Source organism: Bos javanicus, chromosome 6, assembly GCF_032452875.1.
Source record: "Bos javanicus breed banteng chromosome 6, ARS-OSU_banteng_1.0, whole genome shotgun sequence".
In the NCBI taxonomy this organism is placed as follows: Eukaryota; Metazoa; Chordata; class Mammalia; order Artiodactyla; family Bovidae; genus Bos; species Bos javanicus.
In genome coordinates, this window is record NC_083873.1 from 58720530 (window position 1) to 58734069 (window position 13540).

General features: G+C 39.0%; 1 protein-coding gene across 6 annotated transcripts in view; it reads left to right on the top strand.

Annotated features, from left to right (window-relative positions):
• The window catches only part of WDR19 (WD repeat domain 19), a 78392-nt gene that overhangs the window by 35327 nt on the left and 29525 nt on the right, over positions 1–13540 (top strand). For all 6 annotated transcript variants that reach the window (XR_009737208.1, XR_009737207.1, XM_061421184.1 and 3 more), the window contains 7 exons: positions 1118–1277; positions 1466–1576; positions 5867–5976; positions 10039–10096; positions 12514–12654; positions 12735–12817; positions 13296–13379. Coding sequence is in view for 4 of the 6 variants with exons in the window: in XM_061421184.1 (XP_061277168.1) it covers positions 1118–1277; positions 1466–1576; positions 5867–5976; positions 10039–10096; positions 12514–12654; positions 12735–12817; positions 13296–13379 (747 nt within the window). In the remaining 2 variants the exon portion in view is untranslated. The remainder of the gene's footprint in view (positions 1–1117; positions 1278–1465; positions 1577–5866; positions 5977–10038; positions 10097–12513; positions 12655–12734; positions 12818–13295; positions 13380–13540) is intronic.

Below are 13540 nucleotides of genomic sequence, written 5' to 3' on the forward strand. Positions count from 1 at the left end.
TCATTCTCCACCATTCAGCAGAGCCCTCTCCTCCAGGAAGCCTTCCTTGAAGCCCCTGACCACTGGCAGTATAGATTGAGGCCTTTCTCATGTGTTGCCTCAGAGCCAGGATCTGGTGTGCAGAGTGGTTTAGGGCACATTGTCTCTTACCACTAGGCTGGCTTTTTAAGGCCTCTAAGCCACACTTTCCTCCTTTATAAAGGAGAAATAATAATGATACATAGGGAATAGGGTTGTTAGGGTGATCCAGCGAGATAATGTATGCAAAGCACGAAGCACAAAGATGCACATATCATAGGCACTCTGGTACCTCTGTCATCCTGTGTCATAGTCCTCTGTTTGCTCACGTGTCTCTTCTGCCTTCCCCAAGTGTGACCACCTAAGGACAGTGACTGCATTTGATACTTACATCTTGGTTCCAAGCACAGACCCTGGCACATAACAGTGCTCAGTGAGTGTGTGTTGGGTGGAAACTAGATTGATGACTAGATGGGGAGGGTGACATATTCATTAATATAGGAGTCCCACAAAAATCTCATTGACATTTGTGGTTAAGTTTTAGACCAGAAGTCAGCAAGCTTTTTCTGTTATGGTCAAAATGGTACTTCAGGCTTTCAGGGCCATAGGGTCCATCAAAACCGCCCAGGTTGGTTGTCAGAGTGAGAGCAGCCTAGACAGCTCATAAAGGGTAGGCGGGCTGGTGGCTGTCTTCCACTCACTTTATTTCCCAAAGCAGGAAGCTGCAGGCCATAGTGGGCTGACCTATTTTAAATTTCCCAGCTTATAGGAATAGAATACTAATGTTATTAGACTTACATGACAGCAGAAATAATTTTCATGTGTGTCAAGTAAACCAAAAAATAAATGAGTAGAATTAGTTACTGATGAGGGAGGGGTAGCATAGACTCAGATTACTTCAATAAATTCAGGAAAAAACATCTATACAAAAAAGGAAGAAAAGTTTATGTGGTTCTTTTATAACTTGGAAATGATTAAAGATTGAAAAATATTTTGCAAAATTTATCTAAGGCATAACATTAAATTACATACAGTCTAAAAGCTGCCTAGTGGGAAACAAATAGAGCTCCTTGATTATGCTCATATGCTCAAATGCCAGGTTTCCTGATGCCTGGGAACTGTGCAAGATTCTCAATGACCAGGCTGCTTGGAATGAACTGGCCAGAGCCTGTCTACACCACATGGAAGTGGAGTTTGCAATCCGTGTTTATCGCACTATTGGAAACGTTGGCATGGTGATGTCCTTGGAACAAATAAAGGTAAACAGCATCTTATGGGAATTATCAGATTCGCATTTAAATGATACTGAGTCAAGCATTTAAATTTCTGCAGTTAGTCTTACCTAGCTCAAAAACTGATAGATACTACCACTTCTTCCTAAGCACAGTCCTTAAATAAAAAATTAAACCCTTGAGTTTCTTCTCATTAAAACTGTTTTTATTTGTAGGGAATAGAGGACTACAATCTTCTGGCAGGACACCTTGCCATGTTCAGCGATGACTTCAACCTGGCTCAGGACCTGTACCTGGCATCCAGCTGCCCTGTTGCCGCCCTTGAGGTAAGGCAGCAGATGAGGGAAAGAACGCACAAAGAGGCTCTCACCTCTTTTAAAGAGTTAACATCTCTCAGCACCAGGCACCACATGCCTTCCCCCTCCTTGAACTCAGACTTCAGCTTCAAGAACCCCTGAGTATTCATTAACCTTAGAAGTATTTTCACTCTGCTTTCTATGGAGCAGTAAAAGGCATGGTATTGTTACATTACCCATTAATTTAGAGTCAGAGTGTATCTAAAGAGAACAGATCCTGTAACTTACAAAAACACATACAAATGAAAACAGCCATCATTTATTGAGTGCTTACGTGTACCAGGTACTTTTCTAAGTGTTCACATAAATATTTTAATTCATTCAACCCTCACAACAGTCCTGTGAGATAATACTATTATTTTCTCTATTTTCCAAATGGGAAACCTGAGGCACATTTATCATTTACTGTGTGACGTTCTCTTGTGTGTGAAGAAGGGGAGGCTAAGGCTTGTGTATCATCACCAGTTTCCCAGAGGTGAGCATTACAAGGGAAGGGCCAGAACAGAATGCAGGACCTAGGGCCACACAGGTAGGAGAGAACTGTGGCTGTGTAGAAGAGCGGTTAAGAACGTGGACTTCAGAGTTGGACGGGACTGGTTTCAAATCCCACCTCTTTGTGCCCTTGGGCAAGTTATTCCATGTCTCAGTGCCCTAGATCCCATTTAAAGGAGGGATAATAATATCTAGCCCGTAGGGTTGCCGTAAAGACGTAAGAATGAGATTAGATCTTTGGGAACGGTGCCAGATTGACTGTAAAGACACAGATGATGGCTTTCATCACTAACTTTGTTCCACCTCAGCTAACATTTCCACAGCCACATAAAGAAAGCATATTTGCTACTGATTTCACGACTTCTCTTTTTCAAATTGTTCTATAGCAAATTTCATTTTTTTAAATTTAAATTTATTTATTTTAATTGGAGGTTAATTACTTTACAATATTGTAGGTTTTGCCATACATCAACATGAATCTGCCACGGGTGTACACGTGCTCTCCATCCTGAACACCCCCCTCCCACCTCCCTCCCCGTACCATCCCTCTGGGTCATCCCAGTGCACCAGCCCCAAGCATCCTGTATCATGCATCGAACCTGGACTGGTGATTCGTTTCTTATATGATATTATACATGTTTCAATGCCATTCTCCGAAATCATCCCACCATCTCCCTCTCCCACAGAGTCCAAAAGAGTGTTCTATACATCTGTGTCTCTTTAGTTTTGGAAGTTTTGGCCACAGCAAATTTCATTTTTAAATTTTAAGTGAACTGAATGTTAAGAAAAAAATTAGATGATGTTCCAGTGTTATTGGCATTCCAGGTGGCACTAGTGGTAAACAACCCGCCTGCCAATACAACAGATGAAAGAGATGTGACCCAATCCTTGGGTCAGGAAGATCCCCTGGAGTAGGAAGTGGCAACCCACTCCAGTATTCATGCATGGAGAATCCCATGGACAAAGGAGCCTGGCGGGCTACTTTGCAAGTCCATGAGTTGCAAAGAGTCAGACGTGACTGAAGCGACTTAGCACGCATGCACTCACAGTATTATTTGAGATGACTGGGGACACCCTGAGAAATTTTCAGATCTTGGATTGGTATGTGCTGGAGTAGGAACAGGGCTTCCCTGAGTGAGGGCAGAGATGTCATCCTCGCTCTTCCGCGTTAGCTGTGGACACTTGTCACGTGCTCCTGGCTTCGTAAAGGATTTAAGCTGATGGCTTCACAATGGGAAGAGGTGACTGCACCCATTGTTCCTTTAACCTCACTTTGAAGGCTGACATGTTAGCTACGTAAAAACGTTGGAGGCAAAGTCCTACTGCTCAGCCCTGCCACACACTAACAGTGAGACTGTGTGTACAAAACTAGCCTCTCTTTGCCTCAGTTCTGGATCCCTAAAATGGGCACAGGAACAGCTCATTATAAAAGGCCTAGTTGTGGAAAGTAAATAGGCTAATGTCTTAGAGTAGAAAATATCACTTGCAAAATGTTAGCCATTGTTAATTCTGTACAAAGGGTGAATAAAGTGAGGAATGAACTCCAGAAGATTAATGGTTTACTCTTTAATGGTTTTTTATTATTTATTTTAAATGAAACAAAGATGAATATTTTAATGATAAAAGGAACAATTCACAAAGAAGATAGATATCATAAACCATTAGACACTTAACAAAGAAACAAAAGACATAGAGCAAAAATCAGAAGAAATAAAAGGGAAAAGAAACAATATATAATCATAGTGAGACATATTAACATTTCTCTGAGACTATTTTGTCAAGTGCAGAAAAAAGAATAGGAGCATCTTGAATGATGTCATTAATAATTTAAATATAATAGATTTATATTTAATTAATTTATGTTAATCATATCCTGTGTGCTTGTGTGCTAAGTCACTTCAGTCATGTCCATCTCTTTGTGACCCACTGGACTGCACCTGCCAGGCTCCTCTGTCCATGGGATTCTCCAGGCAAGAATACTGGAGTGGGTTGTCATGCCCTCCTGCAGGGGATCTTCCAGACCCAGGTGTCGAACTCACATCTCTTATATCTCCTGCATTGGCAGGTGGGTTCTTTACTCCTAGTGCCACCTGGGAAGCCCTAATCATATCCTACATAAATATATTTAAAATTTTGTATCTCATATGTTATTAGATGTCCATAGGACATTTAGAGAAACTGGCAATTTCAAAAAGTAGAATTCTTTTTTGTGTGTGTGACTCAGTTATACATATACACGTTATTTCTGAAATTATTTTCCAGTATAGGTTATTACATCATTCTGTTCTCTGTGCTATACAGTAAACCTTTGTTGCTTGTTGCGTATCTGTTTTAATTTGGAAATCTAGCGTTCTATTCATACTAAGAAAAACAAGTGGAATCAAAATGTCATTAATTTTTTAGTAAGGCAAAAATTCATAAGTTTTTAAAAATATATATATATATATGTTTACAAAAGCTTTTCTACTATGCTTGATAAACACTTGAGAAAGAACATCCAAAAAAAGAAAAGATGGAAAATTGGAAAACATAAACAAAATGAAATGGGAGCACTAAATATGAAATAGAAAAAATGAAACAAACTAGATAAAAAGGAAAGATCCTCGTATATTCCAGGTGTATTTATTTATTTTTAATTAATTAATTTATTTATTTTACTTTACAATATTTTATTGGTATTGCCATACATTGACTTGAATCCACCCTGAGTGTGCATGTGTTCCCCATCCTGAACCCTTCTCCCACCTCCCTCCCCATCCCATCCCTCTGGGTCATCCCAGTGCACCAACCCTGAGCACCCTGTATCATGCATCAAACCTGGACTGGTGATTTGTTTCACATATGATATTTTACATGTTTCAATGCCATTCTCTGATAACATGGCTGTTCATTAGAAACTGGAACTTTAGCAAAAAAAAAAAAAGCAATACCTGGGCATTTGTACTTGTATTTTTCAAAAAAAATTTCCAAGATAATTCTGATATGCATATGAATTTTAAAAAGTGATTACAGGTTTTTCTATTAAATGATAGTTTTGGTGATACAGAATTCTGTAATTTTTCTGTTGACCAATCATAATACAGTGGTATTAAGTGAGTAATAGTTACATAATCACAATAGTAAAAAGATGTTTATCAGTTTTCACAATCTATAGCCAGATAAAAAATAAAAGATAATTACAATTTCAAGCCATAATGGGAACATGATTAACCTAACAATATAAAATAATTACATACAATTTTGGAATTGTGGAATTGTGTACCAGACACAGATAAAAGACCTCAGGAGCCAGGGAGAAAGACATATTCACATTTTATTTATGTTTGCTACTATTCATCTTATGATACAGGTTCAGATTTTCTCAGAAAATAAGATCAATTCCTATAGTAAAGTATTTCTCAACTTTTTCTTTATTATCTCCCCTCTAAGAAGAAATACTAGTTTTAATTTAGTTGATTGAATTAATTTAAATTCAATTTAATTTTTTCCTATTGAGACAAATTAAATACTAAAGAGAATAAGATTTTGTTTAGGATTGAGTTTTGGAGGGCCAGGAACCATTGTAATAGCCACGGGCCCTGGAGTGCACAGGCTCAGTAGTGGTGGCTCACCACTTAGGATCTTCCCAGACCAGACCCATGTCCCCTGCCTTGGCAGTGGTCCACTGAGCCCCCAGGAAATGTAATCACTTTTATTAAAATCAGCACTATATGGTAACTGTGCAGAATAATTTGCTATTTGAAATTAATATCTTTCTCTTTCTAATAGATGAGAAGGGATCTGCAGCACTGGGACAGCGCTCTACAATTGGCAAAACGTTTAGCCCCAGACCAAATACCGTTTATATCAAAAGAATATGGTATTCAGCTTGAATTCACGTAAGTCCTCATCTTTATATGTTTCAGTCAGTAACTAATTATTGAATATCTTCAGTTCTAAACTCCTATTCATTATAAGGCCATTGATTTAATAATTAAATACATGGATTTAATAGTAGCTTCTTAGTTGGAAAAAAAACGATATTAATTATACATCCAAAAATGTTTTATTCTAACTAATGATGTCTTATCCATGTGTCTATCCACTCCCTTTCAGCATCAAAATCTCAGTTTGGGTCTAAGCCTTTTCCATATTTAGAATTGTTTTGAATTGAGAAATATTGTTTTGAAACACATTTGGCCAACAACAGTTACACATAGTATCAAGGTGACTCTGCTTTTCTTAATCTACGATCATGACCTTGACCACGTTGAACACTTTGAGGATTTGCAGTGTGAATTCAAGGCATGGTGAAAGATACCAGGCTTTGTTCCACAACTCTATTTGCTTCAACTTGTACTTCTGCTTTTTAAAATTGAATTGCATGTGGATAAAAATTCATCAGTTCATGTTGCAAATCAAGCCAGAAGCTTTTCAAGGTGAAGCTGCAGTGCTTGAGTAATAAGCCCTGCTGATGCATGATGAATATGCTTCACAGATCTTGCCTACCTTTGAAAATGCCATAATCTGTTCTGAGAGATTTAGAAATTTCTAGTGTTCTTAATTGCTGCTGCTGCTGCTAAGTCGCTTCAGTCGTGTCCAACTCTGTGCGACCCCGTAGAGGACAGCCCCCCAGGCTCCCCCATCCCTAGGATTCTCCAGGCAAGAACACTGGAGTGGGTTGCCATTTCCTTCTCCAATGCATGAAAGTGAAAAGGGAAAATGAAGTCGCTCAGTCGTGTCCGACTCTTAGCAACCCCATGGACTGCAGCCCACAAGGGATTTTCCAGGCAAGAGTACTGGAGTGGGGTGCCATTGCCTTCTCTGGTTCTTAATTGCTAGACAGTCTTGACTGTCAATAGTCTTAATTGATAGACTATACATTTTTACTTCAGTCCTGCCTAAAAGTGTAATTTTAGAGGGATTTCAGGATCCAATTTGAAACTCCCATTCAGCTGTGGTTAATGTCACTAATGTAGATACCTGCAGAGAGAAGCAATGAATCATTTATTGACAAATGTAAGTTTGCAAGTATATGTAGTTGCAGTGACAACTACATCATAACTGGGTGATTTATTATAGGATATATTCCATTTTCAAAAATTATAAAATGGGAAAAACACTGCTTCTTGAACAAAGAAAATATGGTTCTAACATTAAAAATCATTTTTATGTAGTTCCATTTTATTTTCATATAGACTTTATAGTCATTGAGAATATTGACAGATAATAGTTGTAGAAATTACTCCATCAAAAACTACTCTTTCATTTCTAACCAGGATACCTTATTTAAAAGTCCCCATTTTGCAAATAAAAGCTTTTTGGAGATTTTATTTCTTCTTAGTCAATCTTAATCTAAATTTATCACATTTCTGCCCCTTACAAAGTTAATCCAATATGTTGAAAAGAACAAATAGGAACCTTAGTGCATAACACAGGCGAGGAGGCCTCAGTGCCCTGGCCCTGCATCTGTGTCCTGAGAGTGACTGGGGCTGAGAGTAAAGAGAAGAGGGTCACTGCACTGGGAGATGACCCACCCTCCCCGGTCTAAGCACAGGCACTTGAGGAAGCTCTGGAACTATCCAGAAAACTTCCACTGTTCCTCCTTTCAGGAGAATCAGTCTTTGTAGCAAACCCTCAAAAGCTGTCTCATCATAGTCAGGTGAGCTGAGCCAGTTGAAAGTCTGATGTTATTGATACTTTTTTAACCGTTTTTGGTCAACATGTGACTGTGAAGGCACCAGTTTCCATAGTTTTCACTGCTGTTTCTATGCTGACCCCTGGGTCCTGATCTAGGTATGCACCCCAACACCCAAATCAGGAGACTTACTCTTGTGATAATTGTAACTAAGTAGGTATGGCTCATCACCATCCAGTACCCCAGTAGCTACCAGGTGCTGATTTTTAAAAAATATTTATTTATTTGGCTGCACCAGCTCTTGGTTGTGGCGCGTGACCTCTTAGTTATGGCATGTGGGATCTAGTTTCCTGACCAGGGAGGGATTGAAGCCAGGACCCCTGCATTGAGAGTGTGATGTCTTAGCCCCTGGACCACCAGAGGAGTCCCACCAGCTGCTGATTTTGATTCTAAGGCCCTGGGCCTCTGCTCAGTTCCAAGAGTCTGTTTCATTCTACAGCCAACACATTGATTAGATCAAAGAAGGACCCATCTGACATCTGTGGGAAGGATTCGCTCTCCAGTCTGACATTAGAATCATGAGCTAGAGCCACATGAGAGTTCCAAAATAAAATAATTAAATAAAGTACATGAACTAAAATACCATAAAAATAAAGTAAGAGTTCCCAAGTCTCAGTTTAGCATCTCTTAATAGGAGGAACTATCAGGAGACATCTCTATGTGTGTTGATGTAATTGGGTCCAAATATTGGAAATTCCTGGGCTTCCTGGGTAGTTCAGCTGGTAAAGAACCCACCTGCAATGCAGGAGACCCCAGTTTGATTCCTGGATCGGGAATATCTCCTGGAGGAGGGATAGGCTACCCACTTCAGTATTTGGGACTTCCCTGGTGGCTCAGATGGTTAAGAATCCGCCTGCAGTGTGGGAGACCTGGGTTCAATCACTGGGTTGGGAAGATCCCCTGGAGGAGGACATGGCAACCCACTCCAGTATTCTTGCCTGGAAAATCCCCATGGACAGAGGGGCCTGGAGGGCTACAGTCCATAGAGTTGCAAAGAGTCGGACACAGCTAAGCATAGCACGGCAACGTTAGAAATTCCCACGTAGGAACACTGCTGACTGTGAAGCTCTGGGCTGTCCAACAAATTCCTTGTAACCAACAGATGAGGAAATTGAGTGAAGCTGAGGGAGGTTGACTGGTCTAAGCTGATTTTTCAGAGCTGATTAATTTATTCTGGAGGAGATAGTTTCTTCAAGTACAATGGATCTCCAGATGGATACTAAGCAATCACTGATCCATCCTGTTCCAAGCATTAAGAATGAATTGAGGTAGTAAATATGACTTCTAGATATGCAGATCCATATTAGCATCCATCATGGGAAGAGGGAGTGGTATCATGTATATTCCCTGCTGTCTCAGTGGTAAAGAATCTGCCTGCCAATGCAGGAGACAGGAGACAAGAGTTCGATCCCTGGGTCAGGAAGATCCTCTGGAGAAGAGAATGGCAACCCACTTCAGTATTCCTGCCTGGGAAATCCCATGTTTCCTGCCTGGGAAATAGCCAGACAGAGGAGCCTGGCAGGCTACAGTCCATGGGGCTGCAGAGTCCCACAGGTCTTAGTGACTAAACAAACAACATGATACTTGTTATCAGAATAAGAATCAGGGCCCTTAATACTGTCATCCCCAGTATTTTCCTTAATTTCTACAGATTCTCTCAATACATATTGCACTTACAAATACTGGGTATTCAGAGGGGGAGGGAAACATTGCTTTTTATGGTCTCATGATTGTCTTTAGAACCCTGAAGGAAAGGAGGAAAGGAAAGTTTGTCGCACAGTCATGTCCAACTCTTTGTGACCCCATGGACTATAGCCCACCAGATCCTCTGTCCATGAATTTTTCCAGGCAAGAGTACTGGAGTGGGTTGCCATTCCCTTCTCCAGGGGATCTTCCCTACCCAGGGATCAAACCCGGGTCTCCTGTATTGCAGGCAGATTCTTTACCAACTGAGTTACTAGGGAAGTCCCTTAGAACCCCAAAGGAGATAATTAATCAAAAGTGACCCAAAAATTTTAATTTAGCTCCCCAAAATGCCTAGCATACTACAAAGTTAGTACCTTACACTCTTAGCATAATGTAGCTTAATACTTACTTTTAAAGTAGCAAAATAATGGCCTGACTTCCAAGAACGCATGCATAAACATTGTGTATCATGCCTTTCATGTGCTTAAGCAACTCAGTGACAGAGTATCTTTTAAATCTTGTATATGTAAACAGGATGCTTAAATGTGTATTAAAATTCACTCTCTTTTTTTTTCAGAGGTGATTATGCAAATGCTTTGGCTCATTATGAGAAAGGAATAACAGGTGATAATAAGGTAACCTTGAATAAAGATATGCATAGTTATCTTAGAGTTTGTTGTTAGTTTCCTGTAAGAAATAATCTTATTTGCATTCTATTTATTTAGTATGAAGCAGGTGAGCCTTTTTTTTTTTCAGTTTATTAACAACTTTGCAAGGACATAGTAAAATCATTTTAAAACACTTTGAACTCTTAAAAACTGACATTGACAATATTTTTATCTGTCGGAAAAAGCTTTGTTTTCCATTGGACCCTAAATATGAGCTTTTTATTGAGGTTGGGAGTAAAATTTGTATCCCTTTCCACTTATAGGCTAGCTATGATTTTCATAAAGCTTTTCGTTTCACTCTTAAAATGTTTCAACAACTGCTTTAAAAGTGAATTCCCAGCCCATAAAGGTTTTTCTGCCATTTTATTACCATGCTGTATCTTTTATGATTAACCTGGTAAGCGTATACTTTACCCACCATTCCAGTCCATTCTCTTGTCCCAGACCATCCCAGAATTTAACTCAAGAAGCTAAATTTTGTGATAAAAATTTGAGCAACTTCACTTTCACTTTTCACTTTCATGCACTGGAGAAGGAAATGGCAACCCACTCCAGTGTTCTTGCTTGGAGAATCCCAGGGACGGGGAGCCTGGTGGGCTGCCGTCTTTGGGGTCGCACAGAGTCGGACACGACTGAAGCGACTTAGCAGCAGTAGCAGTAGCAGGTGATGTCAAGATTGAAAACCTTTTTATTTTCTGTTTTATATTTCTAGCCTTTTATTACAAAAGTGATAACAATGTCATTATAGTCGATTTGAAAAATCACCGAAGTCTGTTAACCTTACAAAGTGAGAGTTCAACATTCTCTCCTCCAAACACACTCCTTAATGATGATGACTACTGGTCATGATCTTATATATTTCCATCCAGAATCTCTTCTAAGCATATAGATATGTATACAATAGGGATTTTTACTAAAAATGAAATCATTCACTTCCATTCTCTCAGCAAAGATCAACTGAGAATCTGTTCTGTGAAAGAAAAACAGCATTTTGCCTCATGGTCTTTCCAAGTCAATACATATGAACGTTTTAATTTTTTAAGAGCTTCTAAACTGTCATTGCTTGGATGTACCATGGTTTTTGTCATCCACTCCCTTGTTGAATTCAAATAACTATAATTATATTTAAGATAGTATTTCTTACTTAGTATTTCTGCAGGCTGTATTCTCACAAGTGGGATTTCTACGTCATAAAATGTGTGCTTTCAAATCTTTAGACTGCTAGATTGCTCTCCAAAAGAACTTACGGTAATTCATCCAGCTGTGTATGAAAGTGTTCATTTCCCCCATATTCTCTACACTACCAATCTCTACCAATTTTATCAGCATAAAAAAAAAAAGGGTATTTAATTTTATTTTTTGTGTGTTTGATTATTAGTGAAGCCAAGCGTGTTTTATTTATTTACTGGCCAATTGTATGTTTTTAAAATTAATATGAATTGCCTAATTATATCCTTTGCTCGTTTATCTCAGAGTTTTGACAATTTCTTTGTTTGGCTGCATCTATTTTCGTTCATTCTTAACTGTGTTATTAAATACAGTCACCACTAGCCACATGGGGCCATTTAAGTTATTTAAAATTAAATAAAATGTAAAACTCAGATCCTCTGTCACAAATAAGTAAAGGTTTTATGTTTCATCATGCCTAGTAGAGAAATCTTTAATTTGATAAATGTTTTTTCTCTTAATTTTATTCGTAGCATAGCTATGTACCCAGTGTATTTCCTCTCACATAAAATTCTATACCAAGAAGACATACAAAGATGTGCAAGGTATTACGACAATGGTGCAGTAAAAATGTGGCCTTGAGCAGAAAAGATCTAGACTTCTGAAGAAAAGAATATGACTTTGTAACAGATGATTAAAAAAAAAAAAAAGATTCCGTATTATTTCAGAATCTTGAGATTTGCCAGCAAAGACTATTGAAAGTAAACCATAACATTTAGGCTCATTTTAGATTTAAATTGTTTGGCTAAAATTCATCCTTTTTACAAGTGAACTTACTTAAAAGACAGAAAGAGACTCACAGAGAATGGACTTATGGTTGCCAGGGGAAAGACTGGGGGGACAGGATGGTTAGGGAGTTTGGGACAGACATGTACGCACTGCTATACTTAAAATGGATAACCAGCAGGAATCTCCTGTGTAGCACGTGGAACTCTGCCCAGTGTTATGTGGCAGCCTGGATGGGAGGGGGATTTGGGGGAGAATGGATACACGTATATGTGTGGCTGAGTCTCTTTGCTGTTCACCTGAAACTGTCACAACACTGTTACTCAGCTATATCCCGATACAAATAAAAAGCTTTTAAGAAATACAGAAAAATAAAATACATCATTTTAAGCTAGGGTGTGATTTGTTAGTTATTTGCCTTCTAATTTCAGGAACATGATGAGGTGTGCCTGGCTGGAGTGGCCCAGATGTCCATAAGAATGGGAGACATCCGCCGCGGGGTTAACCAAGCCCTCAAGCACCCCAGCAGGGTCCTTAAAAGAGACTGTGGAGCCATCCTGGAGAATATGAAGGTAGAGTTTCCTGGGAATACATATTTATGAGGTCTCATATACAATTAAACTAGTATTTTGATAATCTCATACTATTTTAGCAATTTTCAGAAGCAGCTCAACTGTATGAGAAAGGTCTCTACTATGACAAAGCAGCATCTGTGTACATCCGCTGTAAGAACTGGTAAGAATCTGCTGCAAAGTGTGTTCTGAGCAGCTGTGGAAATGAACGTGTGTAGATGCCCTCCCCTCTGGTTTTCTTGCTCGTCCTTCCAACTGTGCAGCTATTGCCTCTTTCTGGGCCTTCCCTCCATCACCTGTTTTTCTTTATAGATAGATTAGTTCATCTTAATAGTTCTGTATCCAAAGAACAGCACATTTTCTTGGTTTAATATGAGGAAATAACCGATCAGATAAATTACTAGAATAAAAAAGCCCTATTATCCACAGAGTCAATGAACTGGCCTTCATTTTCCCACAGAGGATGGGCTGGCTGGGTCAGGGGCCCGAGAAAAAGCAATTAAATCTTTTAACTGTAGGGGCCAAGATTTTTTTAAGATGATGATAACTGTTTCTTGAATCCTAAACATTAACACCTGATTGTAGGAAGCTACTTTTGGAGCATATGTAGCGCTGACATTATTCTCAACCTACGTTTCTAGGGCAAAAGTTGGTGAGCTTCTGCCTCATGTTTCTTCTCCAAAGATTCACTTGCAGTATGCCAAAGCTAAAGAAGCAGATGGAAGGTTTGTACAATGTCTCAAGTTTACACAAATCTAAAAGGATGTTTTATAAAGTAATTGTTGATATCGGCAACCTTCTAAGAAAGGCAAAAACAGAAAACATCTTTACCCTCACCTGGCTTGAAGTGCCAGGCTATTAAGTTTTCCCCATACTTTATATAGTT